Source organism: Onychostruthus taczanowskii, unplaced genomic scaffold, assembly GCF_017590055.1.
Source record: "Onychostruthus taczanowskii isolate IOZ18803 unplaced genomic scaffold, ASM1759005v1 scaffold14, whole genome shotgun sequence".
Classification (NCBI taxonomy): Eukaryota; Metazoa; Chordata; class Aves; order Passeriformes; family Passeridae; genus Onychostruthus; species Onychostruthus taczanowskii.
The window spans coordinates 2,059,674-2,079,237 of NW_024498573.1; the positions used below are offsets into that span (position 1 = coordinate 2,059,674).

Below are 19,564 nucleotides of genomic sequence, written 5' to 3' on the forward strand. Positions count from 1 at the left end.
GGGTGTGTTCTGGCTCCCCTGCTTTGTGTCCTGCCAGTGAATCCCTCACCTTCCTCACCTCTCTTGCATTTCCTTTCCTAGATGCAGATGCTGGACAAGTTCCCCATGGAAGGAGGCCAGAAGGACCCCAAGCAAAGGATCATCCCCTTTCTGCCAGGTAGGCCAGGGGGCTCAGCAGAGCCCAGGCTGGTTTTGGCACTGCAGGAGCTTTTTCCCACTCTGTGGGACTGGGAGCATGCACACATGTGGGAACTCTTATCTGCTGCACCTCTGAGTTCTTTAACACCTCTGGATTTGTCAGCAGTGTGCCCAGTGGGTGTTAAACCCCCCAGGATTTCTCTGAACCTCCAGAATTGTTGAGTGGAAGACCAAGAGCCCCATAGGCACAGGGCTGAGGGTGGTGTGAGGCTGCCCAAAACTGCTGCCACGCTGCTTTCCCTGTCCTGGGCGGCTGCAGGGGACATCCAGAGGGAGGGAAAGAACAATGGAACTCAGGCTGATGGACAGCCTTGGCTTCCTGCCGTGGTGTTTGGCAGGCACTGCTCAAAACCACATTTCTGTGCCATGCCCAGCACCAGTGGTTTTATGCCCAGAGAAGAGATGTGATAATCCCTGGCTCTTTGTGGCGTGGGGATTGCTGGTGGCTGCAGCTGTGGGGGGAAAAAGAGCCCAAATATGCCTTGGGAAAACGAGCAGCCTGTGGGGAGTCTCTTTGACCACAGAGTTGTCTTTACCCCCACCCCCAGCAGCTAATGAGGATATTTAGGAATGTCAGGGCACCATAATCACTTCCAGTGGCTGTCAGGTCTGTTTAGTGCAGCCTTTGTGCTGTGCTCTGCCTCCTGGCTCTTCTAGAAACACAAAGGCCTTTGTGGGCTTTGCTTTGCTCTGAGTGCTGTGGGGAAAAAAAAAATTAAATAATTTTCACCCCTTTCTGAGCAAGAGAATCTGGTCTGGGTTTCTGATTTTGGCTTGTCCTGGCTTTGTAACATCAGCAAAAGCAAAGCTCAGCTGGTGTTAGAGCAGGAAAGCTCAGCTGGTGTTAAGAGTAGAAAAGCTCTTGCTGTACAAGTGCTCCTGCCAGCAGGGAGAGATGGGAGCCAAACTAGCAAAGGGCATCACTTGGAAAAAATGGATTTGTGCTTTGGCCCTGCTACACTTGCAGAAAATTCCCACCAAAACTCTGCTATTTTTGGGAGGGAAGCCTGGTCAGAGCCCTGCTGCTCGCACTCACCAGTATTTGTTTCTCCCTGGTGCTGGAATAGTTCCCCTTTGCTCGGAAATGTGTCACTGGGATTTCCACTGTGGGAAAAAAAGGGGCTGGAAATTGCTGGAAGAGAAACCTGGGCCAGCTCCAGGAGGCCTGTGCTTCGGGGAAGGTGTGTGGCTGGAGCTGGGAATCACCGAGGTGATTTGTCCTCAGGGGCAGGCAGGAGCTGCGGCTGTCCCTGCAGCTGTGACAGCCTGGGCAAGCCCTGCTTCTGAAAGAGGATTTCACCTGAAGGCTCTTTCAATATTTGCTGGCTGCCCTGGAGCCTGATTCCTTTCTGCAGCAGTTCTTTGCCTTCCCAGCTTGGGATGACAACAAGTTTTGTCACAGCTGACCCCCAGCTCTGTCTCTCTCAGCCCAGGTGAGCCTAGGACTGGTTTTCTGCACAAACGTGGTTCTGTCTCCCTAGACTTGCTGGGTTTTGGTGGTGTCCAGCTTCTGGGAATACTGGAGTTCGTTCCCAATCCCACTTGGAGCATCTGAATTTCATTAGCAGGGGAGATTTGGCCGCTGTGCTTTCCTGCAAGCCCTCTGCTTTCTGGGAAGCCCTTGCAGAGCAGCACCACTGCAGCTCTCCAAAATGCCTCCTGCAGCTCTGGCTTCCTTAGCAAACCCCAAAGTGCCCCATCTCAGGGTCAGCAGCACCACCTGAGCAGGTGCCAGGGCTTTCTGTGTCAGGCTGGTTTCCTGGCATGGGAAGGAGCTCCAGGATTGCCCCGCATTCTAACACCAGCCCACAGCAACTGGCTTGGTGTGGCCTCGTTTTGTGAGCGCTTTGAGGATTTGACTTTTTATGGGAAATTTCTGGAGACTTTGGCCTCTCTGAGCAGGTCTTTGATGCTATCAGGAGGGACTTTTGGAAGTGCAGAAGTCCTTCAGCCCCCTCAGCCCTTGTGGAGCCTCAGAGCTGGGTCCTCCAAAGCAGAGCAGCTCTCTTGAGCTTTGGGGCCAGGGCTTGTCACTTTCTGGCTCTTGGCACCACCTCCATCCCACAGCAGAGCCTGGTGGGCTTTGGATTTTCCTGGCAGTGCTCCTGCTCTGTGCCTGAAAAGCTCTGAGGGGAATTTGAAGTGGTTTTTTTGAGCTCTCTTAGCTGGCTCTGATCCCCTGGCAGAGCTTTTTTTGTGGTGCTGGAGCAGCTGTGGCAGCACCCAGCCCGTGGCTGGCACCAGCTGTGCCCCTGGCACGGCTCTGGAGCAGCTGCAGAGGAGCAGAGCCCTGCTGGTGCCCAGCTGGGACAGCCACACCAGGGTTCCACCCTGGCACGGGACAGCCTGGAGACCCCAGGAAAGAAAGAAGGAGCAGAGCAAACAGATGAGCTCAGCTGGGGAGGGCTGTGCCAGATGCTGCAGGAAACAGCTTTTCTAAGGAACGTGGAGCTTTCCAAGCTGCCTGCAGCCCCAGTGGCCTGGAGCAGCTCCTGGCCAGTCCTCCTGCCTCGCTGGAAACGTGAGCCTCAGCAAGGAGGGGTTGCCTGAGGCTGAGCTCACTTTGGCTGTAAAGCTGCTTTTTAGGAAGATTTAGCAGTGAAGTCCTGAGGAGGGAGGAGGAGAAAGGGGGTTTGGGGAGGTGGTTTTTAAAAGCAGAATTAGCCCTGCTTTCTGCTCCTTTCCCAGCCCACCAGCCTGCTGGGTGTGGGCATCAGTGCCACCCACAAATGTGGGGTTTTTCTCCCAGGATAACTGTGAGGGTGCTTTAGCTCCCCACAAAACCTCTGGGAAGGCAGTGAGGGAAAACTCATCCATTTTCCAGCTGTGGTACCTGACTTTGCTCAGTCCTGTTGCATCTTCCTGTGAGCTGGAGATGGGGAAGGGTCCTCATTGTTGTTTTGTGCTCTGATGAGATGGGATCTCTGCTGTAGCAGGTTGGGAGGGCAGGCTGAACCCCTGCACAGAGCAGATGCTGCGTGCAGGACTCCTGGAAACGCCTGATCCCCCATCCCAGGCATAGCTGGCTGCTCCAGGGGCTGGGATTAATTACGTGTACATTCAGGGCTGCGTTTTCTCTGAAGTGAGCTTGGAACCCGTGCTGGGGAAAGTCTGGATGTGATTTGAAAGGTGCAGAGAAGTGAATTCTTTCCGAGGCCGTGGGCAGGGGCAGAGTGGGGGGGCTCCTCCAGGGTAAAGCAGGAGGCACAGCTGCTTTTCCACTCCTGGAACCTCTGCCTTGGTTCACAGCAGGGCTGGCCAGGGGGATGTGTTTGGGGTTCTCAGCTTGGTGCAGATCCAGCCTTTGGCTCCACAATTTTGCTACTTAAGTCTCTCTGCCTGTTTTTTTGTGTTTTTTTTGTTGTTGGTTTGTTGTTTTTTTCCAGCTAATTGCTCCCAGTACAACTCCAGCTCTACCTGGAGAATTCCCCCAGGAGGGAACAATTTGCAGAGCCCTGTTTTCGCTGTTTTTGTTTGTTTGGAGAGATTAACCCCTCCTGTGGCCTGCCTGCTGTGGCTGGCACTGCTGGAGACCCAAATTCCTCATCAGCCTTGTCCCCAAGGTTTCCTGGCACTTCCCAGTCCCAATGAGGGCCTGAGGCAGTGGGGACCAGGCTGCATTTTTTTCCAGCCCCACTTTGTGAGCTGCTCCATCAATTTTTACTCTGGGTCAATCAGATAAACCAAATCAAAAATTGGTAACCCACAGAGTTTGGTTCTTCCACTCCTGGGGAACAGATTCTTTCTTGCACCAGAGGAATTTTCATGGCCAGACAGAATCGCTTCAGTAGAGCTTCTCTTTTCCTTTGTAGGGATTAACAGGTTTTTAAAGCCCAGAAAAAGCAGGCAGCAGGTCCTGGAGCGTGGGTGCTTGCACAGCCAGGACAGCCATTGTGTGTTAGAGCCTTATCTCAGTCCTCTTTTTCCAAAATCAACTTGTTTGACACATTCCTGGGTGATAAATGTTCAGTGCTCTCTCAGCTTTGTTTGTGTAAAGGACAGTGCGTTTTGCAGGGTATTTTTACAGTGTGTTTGACCACACTTCCTGCTGGAGGGAATTCCTGGTGCCAGCAGGGATGGAGCCTCACTGCCCCCATTGCTCATGCATCACATTATCCATGTAAATAAGAAAATCCAATTATTTCTGAGTCCTGGCACGGTGACAAGAGAGAGAAGCTGAGCAAATGGAGCCTGCAGCAGCACTGGCCTTTGCAGCTGATGGAAAAGCCCTTTACCAGCAGAGCTGCCCCCTTGTCCTTGGTGTCCCTCATCCCAAGGCAGCAGCGGTGCTGGGAGGGGGAAAATGAGTTTGGAATCGTGGAGCCATGGAATGGTTTGGGTTGGAAGGGACCTTAAAGGTCACCTCATCCACCCCTGCCATGGGCAGGGCACCTCCACTCCCCAGGGTGCTCCAAGCCCTGTCCAGCCTGGCCTGGGACACTTCCAGAACCTGGCTGAGGATCCTTACAGGTTCTGGAAGCAGCCAGAAAAGCACCAGGGGGAGAGTGCTGGGAATGAGGTGCTGGGAGCCATCCCCTGGAGCTGCAGCATCATTCAGGTGCTCTCTGCCCCCCTCAATCTCCTGTGCTCCCCTCGTGTTTGGTTTGGCCATGGGAAAAGCCCCCCTGCACAGCTCTGCTGAAATTCCTCCCTAAATCCCCAGGTTTAGGTCTGGGCCAAGGAAAACCTGCCCAGGGAAATGCTGCATCTCCCTGACCCTGCTCTCCCTCCCAGGAGGGGTTTCCTTCTCTCTCCTGCCTGTCAGCTCAAGGGTTTCTATTGCTGGATTTGGCAGCACTGAAGGGGCTGCAATTATGTTAATTAGGCTTTTTGATTAAAGTCAGCTTTCTGTTAGAAAATAAACTTCCTTGTTGAAAAATACCAGATCTAGAGCAAACAGAGAGAGGAGCTGGATTTCCTGCTGCTTCACATGCTCCATGCCTGGGCTAATTTAAGATCACTTGTGATGAATTTATTCCCCCAAACTGTATTCTTTTTATTATTACTCACTAGCATATGTTTGTTAAACATTTCAATATTCCCACACCCAGAGCTTATTATTTCAGCCATTTATAACCTACCCACCCATCAGTGATTTCATTTTGGCAGACCTAGAACCAGAACAGCCATTCCTTCCCTCTGCCAGCAGAACTGGTGTGATCCATTCATCTTTTTAGCAATCATCAAACAGAATCCTCAGCAGCAAACACTCTGGGATTGCTGATGCAAAGGCAAAACTTGATCATTCTCTTGTCAGATGGAAAAGAATTGCTCAGGGCAAGGAATGGAGCTCCAGCCTGGGTGCTGGTCCCAATTTTCCCAGACAAACCCCCTGTTCCCAGGCTCTTCACCCTCAAAATAGGAAAAGATTGAATAGAGGGGGATTTTGTTCTCACTCTGTCACAAAGGCTGCCAGATTTGGCTCTTCTTGGCACTCTTTGAGAGGGAATGCACTGCAGAGCAGAGCATTTCCCACCAGCAGCATCCCAGCCCTGCTGCCAGGGGCCCAGAAATGAGGAGAAATCCTGGGCTGAGCTGCCTGACCCCCTCCCTTCCCTGCAGGGCAAGCATGGAGCTGCCTCTGAGTGGATTCAGTCCTGTTCCAAAGCTTTAACTGAGCCTGGCAGGAGATTTGGCTCCTCCAGAAGGTTCTTGCTCGTGCTCTTTGCAAGCTGAACTTGGCTTGGCTTTAGTTCATCTCTGCTTCAAAAATGCATTGGCAGCTTGCACGAGTCACCCGTGACCCAGCTCCTGGCCAAGTCAGGGAGAGGCACAGGGGGTGACCCAGCCCTGGATTTCACACTGGGATAAATCACCCAGCCCTGGATGTCAAATTCTGATCAATGACTCAGCCCTGGATTTAAAATTGTCAGAATCATGTGATCGTTTTCCTGTGTCCTGTTCTTAGCAGCATCCAGCCCCTGTCTTCAGTAATTCCAGAGGGAAAGGGACAAAGGGACAAAGCAAGCCATGCTGTGACTGCCCAAGTGCTTTTTCCCTGCTCTCATGTGGTTTGCAAGGGTGGAGTGAGGGGAGTTTGGCTTCTGGCTTGTCCCCTTTGATAAATGAAGGGGTTGTTGCTCTCCTTGGGTTCAGGGATGGGACTGGAAACCCAAGCAGGCACAAAAAAAGATTTTCCTGTGGTATTGGAGCTGCCAGGAGGAACTTCACTGCCAGCCACCTTCCAAACCACACTTCTCCAGGTGATGGTGTTGCAGAGCAGTGCCAGTTCCTGGAGCTTTGGGAAGTGGTCTGAAATCCTGCCAGTACCACCCCTTTTGATCAGGGATCTGTTTCACTGTCTGCTAATGGCTTTTGTCTGCTTAAACCAGAGAAGCTGTTCTCTGAGAGAGCAGCTTGAAGCATTTAGGACTCATTAGGCTTCAAAGGCAAGAGGCCTGTACCATAAGCCAGAGGGGAGGAAACGGAGTGGCAAGAGGATCCCATTAATGGAGAACAAAAATAAACCCCAGACAGGAAGGAAAATTCTATAGGTCTGACTCAGAGCTGCAGACACTGTGGCTTCCAGGACCAGGAGTTGCATAGGGAAAAACCCTCTGGCTTGGCTGCTGCCCACGCTGGATACCCTGGACAATGGGACAAGGGATGTCCTGCAGCGTTTGCCAAGGGTTTTGTCCACCCCAGACTTGCACAGCAGCAAGCAGAGAGGTGTGCTTTGGTGGGGGCTGCTCCTCATCACTGGTGGGAGAGCAGAGGATGCAGTTTGCTGGGAGCTGTTTCCTCCTCTGGAGTGTCCTTGCCACTTGAACTGTGCCTCATTCTGATGAGGTGTTCAATCTGCGTGTGGAATGGGATTTTTTGGGGTATGGTGCTTTTGGGAACAAGGCGGGGTGCAGGGAAAAGGTCCTGACAGAGTGATCCCGGAGTGCTGAGCTGACCTGTCCCTGTCTCCTCTCGTGTTTCAGGGAAGATCCTCTTCCGCCGGAGCCACATCCGCGACGTCGCGGTCAAACGGCTGATCCCCATTGACGAGTACTGCAAGGTGAGGGGGCTGCCAGCTCACAGAATCACACAGAGTCACAGAATCACACACAGAATCACACAGAATCACACAGAATCATATACAGAATCACAGAATCACACACAGAATCACACACGGAATCACAGACAGAATCACAGAATCACACACAGAATCACACACAGAATCAGAATCACACAGAATCACAGAATCACACAGAATCATATACAGAATCACACAAAGGATCACAGAATCACACACAAAATCATACACAGAATCACATAGAATTCACAGAACCACACAGAATTATAGAATTCACAGAATTCACAGAATTCACAGAATCACCAAATTGGATGAGACCAAATCATAGACAGAATCACATAGAATTCACAGAACCACGCAGAGTTATAGAATTCACAGAATTCACAGAATCACCAAATTGGATGAGACCTTCAAGATCATCGAGTCCAACCCAGCCCCAACAGCTCAACGCAGAGTTATAGAATTCACAGAATTCACAGAATCACCAGGTTGCAAGAGACTTTCAAGATCATGGAGTCCAACCCAGCCCAAACACCTCAACTAAACCCTGGCACCCAGTGCCACATCCAGGCTTTGTTAAACACACCCAGGGATGGTGACTGCACCACCTCCCCGAGCAGCCATTCCAGAGCTTTATCACCCTTTCTGTAAAACACTCTTTTCTAATATCCAACCTGTATTTCCCTTGGTGCAGCTTGAGACTGTGTGCTCTAGTTCTGTCAGTGCTGCCTGGAGAAAGAGCCCAACCCCAGCTGAGCACAGGCACCTTTCAGGAGCTGTGCAGTGATGAGGGCACCCCTGAGTCTCCTTTTCTCCAGGCTGAGCACCCCCAGCTCCCTGTCCTTGGACACCCATCAAGGACAATCCCAGCTTGGCCCAGCTCCATCCTGATGGGCTGACAGCATCTCATGGTATGCCAGTGCTGCCCTGATGCCTTCAGAACCAAGGATAATCCCAGCTTGGCCCAGCTCCATCCTGATGGGCTGACAGCATCTCGTGGTGTGCCAGTGCTGCCCTGATGCCTTCAGAGGCTGCCTGGAGCAGAGGCTGGGCAGAGTTCAGGAATAAAGCAGGGATTTACTAAATGCCCTTCAAAGGTTACACCTTGGGCAGTGCAGGAGCCCGGCCATGGCCCCACCCCAGGTGGACTCCTGGCCACGAGTTCTCACTCTTTGATCAGTTTTGGTCCATTTCATACTGGGGTTCAGTGTCCAATCCCAGCTCCAGCTGATGCAGTCCCATCCTCCCAGACTGCTCTCCTCCATTCCCTGCTGTTGGCACTTTCTGGGCTGAAGCTGCAGCGGTGTCCTTGGTTCTGGGCTGGAAAAGGATTGTTCTGTGTGCCTGAGCTGTGAGGAGAGCTGCTGACACTTGGTGTGGAGTTCAGAGTTCTGTACCAGGGCAGTGCAGAGTCTGGGAAACATGAAAGCTCAAACTGAAGGCAGCAAGAGCACGGGGAGTTTGGCTTAGCCCCTGCTATCAATCCCCTTTTGGATTAAAACCCACCCATGGTTTAGCTGTTCTCTCCTCATGGTTCATGCTGGTGTTGGAGGCCTGGCCTTGCAGGGGGCAGAGGTGCCCAGCCCCACTCCAGTTTGCACCCTGCTGCTGGGCTTTGCCTCCCCCTGTCCCTTCTCCAGCTGCAGAGCAGAACCAGCTCTGGAGGGGCTGGGAAGGACCTGGCTGTGTCCATCATCACCAGTTTGCAGTGAAATGGTTCCGTGCAGGACTTGGTTTGAAGGGCTCAGCTCCTCAGGGAGCCTTTCCTTTCCCATTTTTTGGGAAAAGGCCTCCTGTTTGATGTGGCAGACAGCACTTGAGGCCGTAGGATGGTGGGGTGGCTCCAAACTGGGATGCAGACTCCAGTTACTGGTTACAAAAACAGGGTAAGATGAGTTGTACCTTCAGAAAATTATTGGAACAGAGAGAAGGCTGAGACAATTTGCTCCATATTCTTGAAGGATATAAAACTGGGCTGAAGTGTAAGGGAAATTATGATCTTAGGGCAGATTTTTTTTGGCAGGGGAAACAAAATACTGAAGTCCACGACAAACTATTTTCACACAAATCCAGTGTGTCACATCTCATCATGTCAAAAACATGCTTTAGTACTTGCAGCAGCCATGGTAGGACTGGTACCTCCAAAATCCAGTCTGAATGTTGTTGGAAATACATGCAAAGACTGTAAAACCCACAGGAGGAGATGGGGAAATGGTAAAATATCCATGCCATCCCTTAGGTGAGGGAGGTGTGGCAGTGCCTCTGCGTGGTGGGGGAGGCTGTGGGCTTTGGGGCTCAGCCAAGCCCCTGGCAGGGAGGCCGTGGCTGGAATAACAACTCCAGGGATGGAGATGGATTGGGAAATGCATCCTGACAGCTCTGCAGAGGGGCTGCAGACGAGAATCACTGCGGGCCAGGAGAGCAGATGAGGGCAGAGTGCTGGAGGTGTGGGGCAGGGTGTGCTCTGAGCTGTCCTGGGGGAGGCTGGTGGTGCTTGTCCCCCGTGTCAGCTGCACAGACAGACGTGGCCGTAAATTCCATTTTGGGCAAGAAAACATCCCTCAGTGGTGAAATGCTGCTGCTGCTGCCTCTTTCAGAGCCATGCCATTAGTGGCATAAAATATAATGAACCCATTTGACTTAACAAGAGGAAGGTAATGGCTGATGTTATATGACCCACTTAGGGAGATGTGCTCACCCCCTGCCGTTAATGCATCACCCAGGAGTTCCCAGCTCTCCCTCCTGGCCTTGAGCTGCTGCTGCTTACCCGGAAAGCAGCTGAGCTGAGCTGGCTGTGGGACTGACCAGGGGCTGCAGAGGTGGAAAATGAGCTGTGTGAGGAAGTTTCTGCTTTATTGCCATCTCCTCTGGGGGAAGTTTGGTGTCTCGGTTTTCTGGGTGAGATTTGGGGTGGAAGCAGGGAGGAGGAGCAGGGAGGGAACCACTGCTTTCACAGGGCAGTGTTCCTGCTGAAGAGCTCTGTTGCAGCTCCTGTTGTACTGGAAAATGTGGCAATTTAAGAAAAAGTGCAGGAAAAGCAGCGAAGGAATCAGAGCAAAGTGGTAAGAGCAACGAGTTGCTAAATGAGACTTCAAACAAGCATGGGATTGGCAAGGAGAGGGAGCTGAGGCCTGAAATGTCTTCCCATTTCTCCAGTTTATTGTCTTTGGCCTTTCTCATGGTGTGGGATCTGCCTTCCTCCTGTCTAAGGGATTTTGGGAAGGTGTCAGAGAGGGGTTGATGGAGGAGTGGTGATGCTCTACCCCAAGGAGCCTGGGTGGCCCACTGAGAATACTGCTGCCCTGAGAAGGGAAAGAAAACCCTTTATCACTGCCTGCAAAATGGATTTTGATCCAACAAGGATCCTCTGTCTGGTCCTTTCTCCTCAGGCCTGCAGGAGGGATGGGAAGGTGACTTTGCTGTGTCCTGCTGGCCCTGCTCTGGCTGGCAGGGCCAGAGGTGGCACAGACATCAGGCTGCTCGTGCCACAGGGTGACCTGCTTGGCTCAGCACTGTCAGCTCTGGGTGGGCTTCCTTCCAAACGTGCTGGGAAATGAGCTGTGGGCCTCATGTCTGCTCCTTCCAGCACAGGGTGTTCTCTGGGATCATCCCCTTCTCTCAGAGGGCACAGAGCCTTCTCCAGGCCACAAAATCCCAGGGATTTTGGCATGGGGAAATCACTTAGATCATGGGATGCTGGAGCTGGGGAGTGGTACCACATGGGAATGGCATCCATGCAAAACCTGATATCTGAATAGCCCTTGCCTGGGCCCAGAAGCCATGGAGGGAGTGGTTTTGTCTCTGCTGTGTCTCACATGATCCTGTTCAGCCTGGCCTGTGATTAGTGGTGTGACAGTCTGCTGTGCTGGCACTGAGGCACTGCTGCTCAGTGGCTGCAAGCGCTTTGGGGGCCAGCACTTGGGGCAGTAAGGAGCCACATCTGATCTCTGTGGTCACCCCGAGGCTCTGCAGCTGTGGTTTTGTCTCCAGGAGAGAAATGAGGGGAGGTTTGCTTTGCCCACGCTGCTGTCACGGGACTGCTGGGACAGCAAACAGAGGGGAGGGGGAATTGTACAGAAAACTGGATATAAATCTGCTCCAGGTCAGGCTGCAGCTCTGCTCCCTGATTTCAAATACTCCCTTTTTCCACTGCCCTCCCAGCCAGGCACTCTCACCCTGCAGGTCCCACTGTTGAAGACTTTTTACAATAGATTCCTTGAAGGGAAAGAAGCAGAGGGAATTTTCCATCTCCTGCCATTCCACAGCAGCAGAGCAGCCTCCCAGCCCTGGTGTCTGTGCTTTTGCCTCCCTTCCTTCTCTCCCTGCCCCTTCCCAATCTGCCACTGCCCAGGGGAGCATTTTTAGGCTGTGCTGGGGTGGCACTGAGAGTCTGCCACGTGTAAAGTGCCCAGCCTTTCCCAGGGATGGCTGCTCCAGGCTGGGAACAGAGCTGGGAGGCTGGGTGGACACCCTGGGGCTCTCAGCCTCTGTCACAACACCTGCCAAAAAAGCTGGAGCTGGCTAAGCAGGGCCTGGGCAGTCTCTGCTTATTTTCCTTTAGTTTTAACTGCAGCGGGGTGGGGTGGTGGGTGGAAGTGGGGCTCTCTGGGTTTGCTGTGGCTCTCCTTGGGTGCCAGGTCCTGCACTCCCAGGAGTCCTCGCTGGGCTCCTGGCACAGTTTGGAAGCTCCCACCAGCAGTGTGTGTGTTTGCTCCTCAGGCTCTGATCCAGCTGCCCCCCTACATCTCCCAGTGTGAGGAGGTGCTGCAGTTCTTCGAGACACGGCCCGACGACCTGACCCCCCCCAAAGAGTGAGTTGGGTGGGTGTGCCACTGCTGGGAGGGGGGAGACACAAACTGGGCTGGGGAGACACGAACTGGGCTGGGGAGACACAAACTGGGATGTGATGAGACACAGACTGGGATGGGGAGAGACAAACTGGGATGGGCAGACACAAACTGGGCTGGGGAGACACGAACTGGGCTGGGGAGACACAAACTGGGATGTGATGAGACACAAACTGGGATGGGCAGACACAAACTGGGATGTTACAAGAAACAGACTAGGATGGGGAGAGACAAACTGGGATGGTGAGATATAAACTTGGATGGTGGTGATACAAACTGGGATGTGATGAGACACAAACTGGGATGGGCAGACACAAACTGGGATGTGATGAGACACAAACTGCCTTGGACTTGCTGATATCCAGGACTCTGGTGTTCATGAGCAATTCCCTTGTGAGTGACAGATCTGGGATTTGGAGACTTTGGTGGAGAGGCTGTGCAGCTCAGTGTGGGCAATTTTCTCCAGTGGGGAAGTGGAAACACTTCTCTGGTACTCCATGAAGTGTTGGTCTCTTCCTGAGCCTCTTTCTACTTGCAAATACCACTCTCAGGAGCATGATCAGCCTGAAGAGCCTCACTTCACACATTTGCACCAACCTCTGCCTTGCTGGAAGGGCACTTTGCCTCCCCATATCCACGAGCCCCATCCATAACCAAGCTCCAGAGCCTCTCCATGCAAACCCAGCAAGGTTTGCAGGGAATCTTGCATGCCTTCCACAACTCAGTGTGGTTCTAAGTCTTGTGACTGTGAGCTGCTCTGGCCAGGAGCCACCCATCTCCTGCTAATCACGAGCAGCAGAGCTCTGAGCAGCCGCCTCCGTGTCCTGCTCTGCTGCTCTCCCTTTCCCTGCTGCATGTGACACGGCTCTGAGCAGTGCAGGAGGCCTGACTGATTGTCAGGGGAAAGGCAATAAATTGATTTGACACCACTCTCTATTGCAAGGGTGTGGAGGTAGATAAAGGGATTTTGTTTTTCTCCCCTGAGCAGCAGCTGAGCCTGTCAGCTCAGTACGGTGCTTGTGTGGACTACATCTTCTCCCTGGCTTTTGGATTATTTTCATTCCCTCTCTTAATTCCCCCTTCCCCCATCCCTGCTTTCCTCCTTTGGCTCCTGTTTCTATTGGCTTGGCCTGTCATCATTTCTCCTGCAGCTCGTGGTCACTGATGAGATTGGTCTGAGAGCCCCAGAGCCCATTAACTAATTGCTTGCTGTCTCTGATGCTCTCATCTGTCCTGCCCAGCTATTGCTCACCACTTAACCTGCTGCTCCATGGGTCATCCCTCAGGGGAGGTCATCATTTAGGGAAGGTCATCCTTTAGGGAAGGTCTTCATTTAGGGAAGGTCATCCTTTAGGGAAGGTTATCCCTCAGGGGAGGTCGTCCCTCAAGGAAGGCTCAGCTCAGGGGCAAGCAAGGGACACCAGGACAAGATGAGCTTACAAGGACATCAGAGGTGGGGGTGTCAGAGGGTGGGGCTGTTTTGGAATGTGGGGCACTGTCTGTGCAGGGATCTTGGAGCCCTGCATGAGGAGGAGGAGCTGCTCTGCAGCAGGAGTCAGGTCCTGGACCTGCCTGCAGTGAGGGACCTTCAGCACAGGGGATGGAAGGGCAGCTTCAGCCTCACACCCGCTCTCCTCACCTTTGTTTTGTTTTTTAGGCTGAGACAGAAATGAGGCAGGGTGGGCAGAGCATTCAGGTGTGTGGGGAGACCTTTGGGTGCTGAGTGGGGCAGCCCTGTGAGCTGTTGTGCTGGCAGCTGCAGCTCCCAGCCCTGTGTCCTTGCAGCCATCAGTGCCAGTCCCCTGTCACTCCCTGCTTTGGGTCTGAGACACAGGGGACTGCCTGGAGCCCAATCCCAAACATGTTTTTGTGTTGGGACAATCCACAGGGTCCTGGGTGCAGAATTCTGTGAGTTTGTGAGTTTTGACCACTGCAGGGCAAGCAGGTGATGCTGAATCCAGTGGTGGTCGTGCTGCTTCCCTGCCTGCCCCTCTCCATGGGGATTGTGCTGCTTCCCTTTTCTCCTTCTCTCCATGGGGAATGGCTGCTTCCCTGCCTGCCCCTCTCCATGGGGATTGTGCTGCTTCCCTGCCTGCCCCTCTCCATGGGGATTGTGCTGCTTCCCTTTCTCCTCCTCTCCAAGAGGAGATCCAAGCTTGCAGCACACAGATCTCCATGGGTGTCCCTTGTCCCTTTGCCTGCAGCAGCCAAACCCTACAGCAGCATCTCAAGGACATCCCCATTGTGTCCCCCATCCCATTCCAAATGCCAGAGGGGTATTTATTAGCTACAATTCAAAATGCTAATTAATCCAAGTCCTTGACTGTCTCCTCTGGAGGGACTGGGAGCCCATTCCCAAGGCCTGGAGTGCTGCCAGCTCAGCACTAAGGAGATGGGAGCCGTGATAGACGGCTGGGCTGGATCAGACGTGATGGCGTGTCTGGGGTTGGGCCGGATGTCATCCTTCATCCAGCTCACAAATACTCTGCTCTGGGAATTTGAAAGGGAGCCAGGCCATGAGCAGAGTGGGAGAAAGGAAAAAAAAAAAAAAAAAAGGAAAATATTTTTATGCTGGGTGGCTGAAAGGTGGGAATGAGGGAGGGGAAAAGGACTGGTCATCCACTCTCACAGGAACCTTCCTGCTCCCTGTGCCTTCCCTTGGCTTCCCTGGCTGACACCTCTGCTCACCCCTGCCCACGAGGGTGGCAGCTGGTGGCAGTGAAGGGGACTGTAAATGCTGTTGGATCCATCCTGTGCTTGTTCTGTCTGGGGGCACCCAACTCACTGCACCCCAGGGTGTCAGACCCTGCCAGGGGCTCTGCTTGAGCTGCAGTTCATGCAATTCTGCTTTACCTGCACTCCTTGGAATTCTGGTTTAACTGCAGTTCATGGAATTCTGGTTTAACTGCAGTTTGTGGAATTCTTGTTTAACTGAAATTCATGGAGCTCTGGTTTAGCTGTAAGTCATGGAATTCTGGTTTAACTGCAGTTTGTGGAGCTCTGCTTTAACTGCACTTCATGGAATTCTGGTTTAACTGGAGTTCTTGGAGCTCTGGTTTAACTGCAAAGGGTGAATTCAGCCCTTGGTTCTGGCAGTGTTTGGGAATGGAAAGAGGAGGTTGGACAGCCCAAGCGTTTCTCTCCAGGCCCCTGTGGTGTTGTTTTCCCAAGAGCTGGAGCTCTCCCCAGGCCAGGGCTCTCCAGCTTTTCCTGCTCCCTTCAGCAGCCCAGTGCTGAGCAACATGAGCAGTCCTCAGCCCTGCTCTCCAAGCCCCAGCCTGTCCCAGGGAGAGGAAAAGGGTCAAACTCTGACTTTATTCCTCCTCCTTCCACCACTTCTCCCAGCTGGGCAGGATGTCACAGCCAGGAGGGGAGTTGAGTCTCCAGCATTTGGTGGGTGGAAGAGGGAGGTGAAGCCCTCCCTCCATCCCCTCTTTCCTCATCCCCAGCTTTCCTGTGTCCTGGAGAGACCACATCAAACAGGAGAGCTGGGGGAGGTGGCAGGGCTTCTCCTGGCAGTGACAGCTGGTGGCTTTTGTGATGTGCATCCCTGTCCAGCCAGCTCTGGACTGGAATTACCCCCCTGCTTCCAACTCCTAGGGCTGCCCAGCGTGAGGCTGAATCCAGAGGAATTCGTGAAGAGGGAAGGAGGAGAAGAGAAATAGTTATGGAAAAAGAAACCTCTGGAAAGTTAGCAGTCTGGGGGATGTGGGATTTTTCTCCTCGGTGTTGGATGGAAGCCCTGCAGCTTCAAAGAACAGAAGTCATCAAATTCCTGCTCCCCACGTCTCAGCAGGTCTGACCAGCACAGGATGCTGAGGTGGGGGGTTGCTGTGGGCACCCCCTCACTCCCAGCCAGCCCTCTGCAGCTCAGAGCTGGTTTTAACCACAGCAGAGGTGCTGGAACAAGGCTGGGGAAGTCTGAGGGGCTGGGCACGGAGCCACTGCTGAGTCAAGGCATTCAGCTGCTCTCTCCTGCAGCTGAATTTCAGCTCTGGGACATGAGGGAGCCCAGGTTAACCCTGTAGAGAAGCAAGGCCCTAATAGTTATTAATAAATTATTATTATTAATGACTAACTGGTTATTAATCTCACCAAGCAGTTATTTATTCCCTGCCCACACTTACAAGGGGGGTGTGGTGGGGAAGGGGCTGTCGTGGTGCTGTTCCCACACCTGGGGATGGGATGCACCCCTGGCCATGAGAAACCCCTTCAATGAAAATCATCTTTCACTGGATTTTTTGGGGGGCTGAGCAGCCCATCATGTATAAAACACTTATGAAAGCTGTTGCTTTGAGCTTTGTCCCTGCTCTAGGATGGAGGGACTGCAGGAAGCCACTCCAGGAGCTTTTGCTGGTGGACCAGAGACCCATGAGTTGGTTTGGATAAGGATTCTTGCTGGCTTGTAGCTCTGGGGTCATCTCCTGCTCTCCACACAGATCACAGCCTGTACACAAAGTTGTTTGTTTTGCATTTCTGCTGATCCCCACGTGCACGTTCACCAGGAGCTCAGGCTGGATCCCAGCTCCAGATCAGCCTCCTCCTTCCCTTTCTGCTGAGAGCTGGCTGTGCTGGATGCCAGCAGACAGAAATACCACATTTCTGCAGAGCCCTGCTTTGTGCCACTCCCTGGACAGAGCACTGGCTTTCCTGAGCTGCCAGGGCAGGTTCTGAGCCTGAGGGCTCAGCTTGGCCAGCTCTGCAGTGGCCCTGGAGTGTGGGGACAGGGGCTCCTTTCAGTGCTGCTGGGGCATTTGCTAAACATCACTTCTCCCAGACAAGGGCTCTCTTGTGCCCCCTTCCTCGCCTCCAGGAATCCTGCAAACATCTCCGAGCTTGCTGAATGCTTAGGAGGTGAAGCCCCTCCTGACAGCTATTTTGATGGCATTACTGTGTTACAGCAGGACTTTTTTTTACAAGAGAGAGGTTTTTTTGGGGTTTTTTTTATATGAGGGAGATGTTTTCTTGGAATGCTGACCTCAGATCCGTCCTGTTTGATGTGGCTGCTGTGTGGGTTTGCAGCAGCTGCAGTTGTTTTCCTTCTGTTGGGTTTCCAGTCCTTCACCTATTCCACCCTGTGGCAGCAGGGCCAGTGCTGAAGTCCCCAAAGCCACATTTAGGGACAATTTTCTCCTGTGAGTCCCGCTGCAAGGTGGGTTTTTCTGTGTGACAACCTCAGGGCCACCTCCCTGCAGCTCTGGGACCTGCCTGGCCCAAATGCACCTCAGGAAAAAGTTTATAAACTCAAGCCAGCTTGTAACAACTCTTCTTTAGACCTGGCTTTATAATTAATGACTTTTAATTAACATTTCATGCCTGAATTATGACCCTGTAAGTCCATGAAGAATTTCAGTGTCCCCAGCATCCTGCAGTGAGTAGTTTAACAGTTGTCTTACAGGTTGTGGAAAAGCAGCCTCTTTGTATTTTGTTCTTAATTTATTTTTAAAGTCTGCTCACTTTGCTCAACCTCTGTGCTCCCCATCTCACTCCTTCCCATCCCTGGATCCTCAGGGATGCTGCCTCGAGAAGATGCTTGAGAAACCTGACTCTCTTTTCCTAAAACAAACGTGGCATGGGGATTATTGAATGTGCTAAGAGTTCTCCATGTGTCAGAGTTTCCTTTCAGGGGATTATGAGGTTCTTGAAGGACACTGAGCTGAGCCCACTGAGGCTGTGGTGTTGGCTCAGAGCTCTAAGTGAGGCTCCAGTCACACAGCAACCTTTGCCTTCAGCGTTCTGGGAAGCAGCTGGAGAAGCATTCCTGGCTTTTTCCACCTCTGTGGGGCTGGTTGGTGTCCCCCTGTCGCAGCTGGGCTGTGGCTGCTGGGGGGCTGCAGCTCAGTGAGATTTACAGTGGAAGGCAGAGTGGTTTTTCCTTCCCTTCTGCTGGAGCCATGAGTTTCCAGGGAGCACGTGAGCTCTGCTCTGCCCTTCTCTGCTCCACAGGGATCTGAGGAGGAGGAGGAGGAGGAGATGCTGCCAGGAGTTTATTGCTGTTTCCTGTCTTGTCTGAGCTCCTGTCCCCTCTGAGGTGCTTGGGCCAGGGCTGCTGCTCTTCAGACCTGCAGCTCTTTGTGTCCCTGCCAGGAACATCCCAGCAGCAAAGTGGAATTGCAGCTCCTTCCTTGCCCCCTCAGTCAGAGGGAGCAGCCAGGGAAGGGAAGCAGGGGATGAGTTACAGTGATGGCTTTAGCAGAAGGCAGGGCAGAAATTCCAGTTATTCCCATCAGCACCAGGGTGCCATTCCCACCTGCTGATCTCCACCCTGCTCATCTGGCCTTGCTTTGCCTCCCTTCCCTGTGGTACCTCTGAACTGGGGCAATTTTGATGGGGATTATTAATTAACTCTGATTTAGCTCTGCAACGCTGCCTCTGCTGAGAAATCCTTGGGATGCTCTGTCCCAGATTCCCCTGCTGATGTCTGCACCTGGGACGTTCTGTTCAGGTCTCTGCACAGTCTGTGGTCTCTGAACTCACCAGGCTCCAGTTTCTGTAACAAGGTCCTGTTTGTTTCCACTCCATCTTGGCTGCATTTTATTTCATTTTATTGATACTCCCGTGGATGAGTGCCCGAGGTGGTACCCAGTGCCCCGGTGGAAGTTGCAAGGCCAGGTCAGCAGCCAGGCTCAGCCTGGGGAGGGCAAAACATTAAATTATGAAATGAAAGGAGGGGGGCAGGGGCTGTTTGCAGGTGGGTGCTGCCCATGGGGACAATGGCTGGTTGAGTGGCCCCAACAGAGCCAGCACTGTGAGGGTGGGTTTGTCACTTGGTCAACACCCCAACTGTCCCCTCGCTCTGCTGACACTCTTCCTTCTCTTTTTCAGGGAGCCCATTGGAAAGAAGAGGTCTGGTAAGGACTCCTTTCCTCTCTGCTGCTTACACCAACTCCTCCTCCCACCCCAGGCCAGCTCCTGCTGTGGGGCAAGGTCCCAGTCCCCCATCCCATATCCCCCGAGCCTCTGTGGTGCTCCCCAAGGTGGGTCAGATGCCCACAGCTCTCAGCACTGCCCTGGAGGTGCTGGAAGCACTGCTGGACCCCCCAGGCCATGCCCTCCCTGCCTCATGCCTTGTCTCCCATCCTTTTGTTCCTCATCAGGGATTATCCAGAGAACGGCCTCTTTCCTGCAGAGAGGTACTAACAGCTGCTCCTGCCCTTGCTCTGCTCTGCCTTTTGGGGGGACACCTGCTCAGCTGGGGGGGGCAAGAAGCTTGTCACCTTTGCCAGAAGCTGTCACGTCCCCTGTGGCTGTCTGTGGTGGCTGGTGGACACGGGGTGGTGGCACAGGGGCTGGGGCTTGGCTCTTGGTGCAGCTCCAGGGGCAGGGGACGTGCCCCAGCTCCTGCTGAAGGTCTGCAGGGGTGGCAGTGAAATATTTCAGGAGTGCAGAGGAATGTCTGAGCTGCCTGGGGGGCAGTGTGGGCATGAAAGTCACCCAGTGCAGCAGGATGTTCTCCTTCACCATGAGAAGAGAGAACTTCTCTCAGCTGGGAGCCTTG

General features: G+C 53.1%; 1 protein-coding gene across 1 annotated transcript in view; it reads left to right on the forward strand.

The window, feature by feature from the left end:
- The window catches only part of SH3PXD2B (SH3 and PX domains 2B), a 66,121-nt gene that overhangs the window by 28,480 nt on the left and 18,077 nt on the right, over window positions 1–19,564 (forward strand). Inside the window, exons 3-6 of the mRNA XM_041398017.1 lie at window positions 82–157; window positions 7,125–7,201; window positions 11,939–12,030; window positions 18,892–18,917. Coding sequence (XP_041253951.1) covers window positions 82–157; window positions 7,125–7,201; window positions 11,939–12,030; window positions 18,892–18,917 — 271 coding nt within the window. The remainder of the gene's footprint in view (window positions 1–81; window positions 158–7,124; window positions 7,202–11,938; window positions 12,031–18,891; window positions 18,918–19,564) is intronic.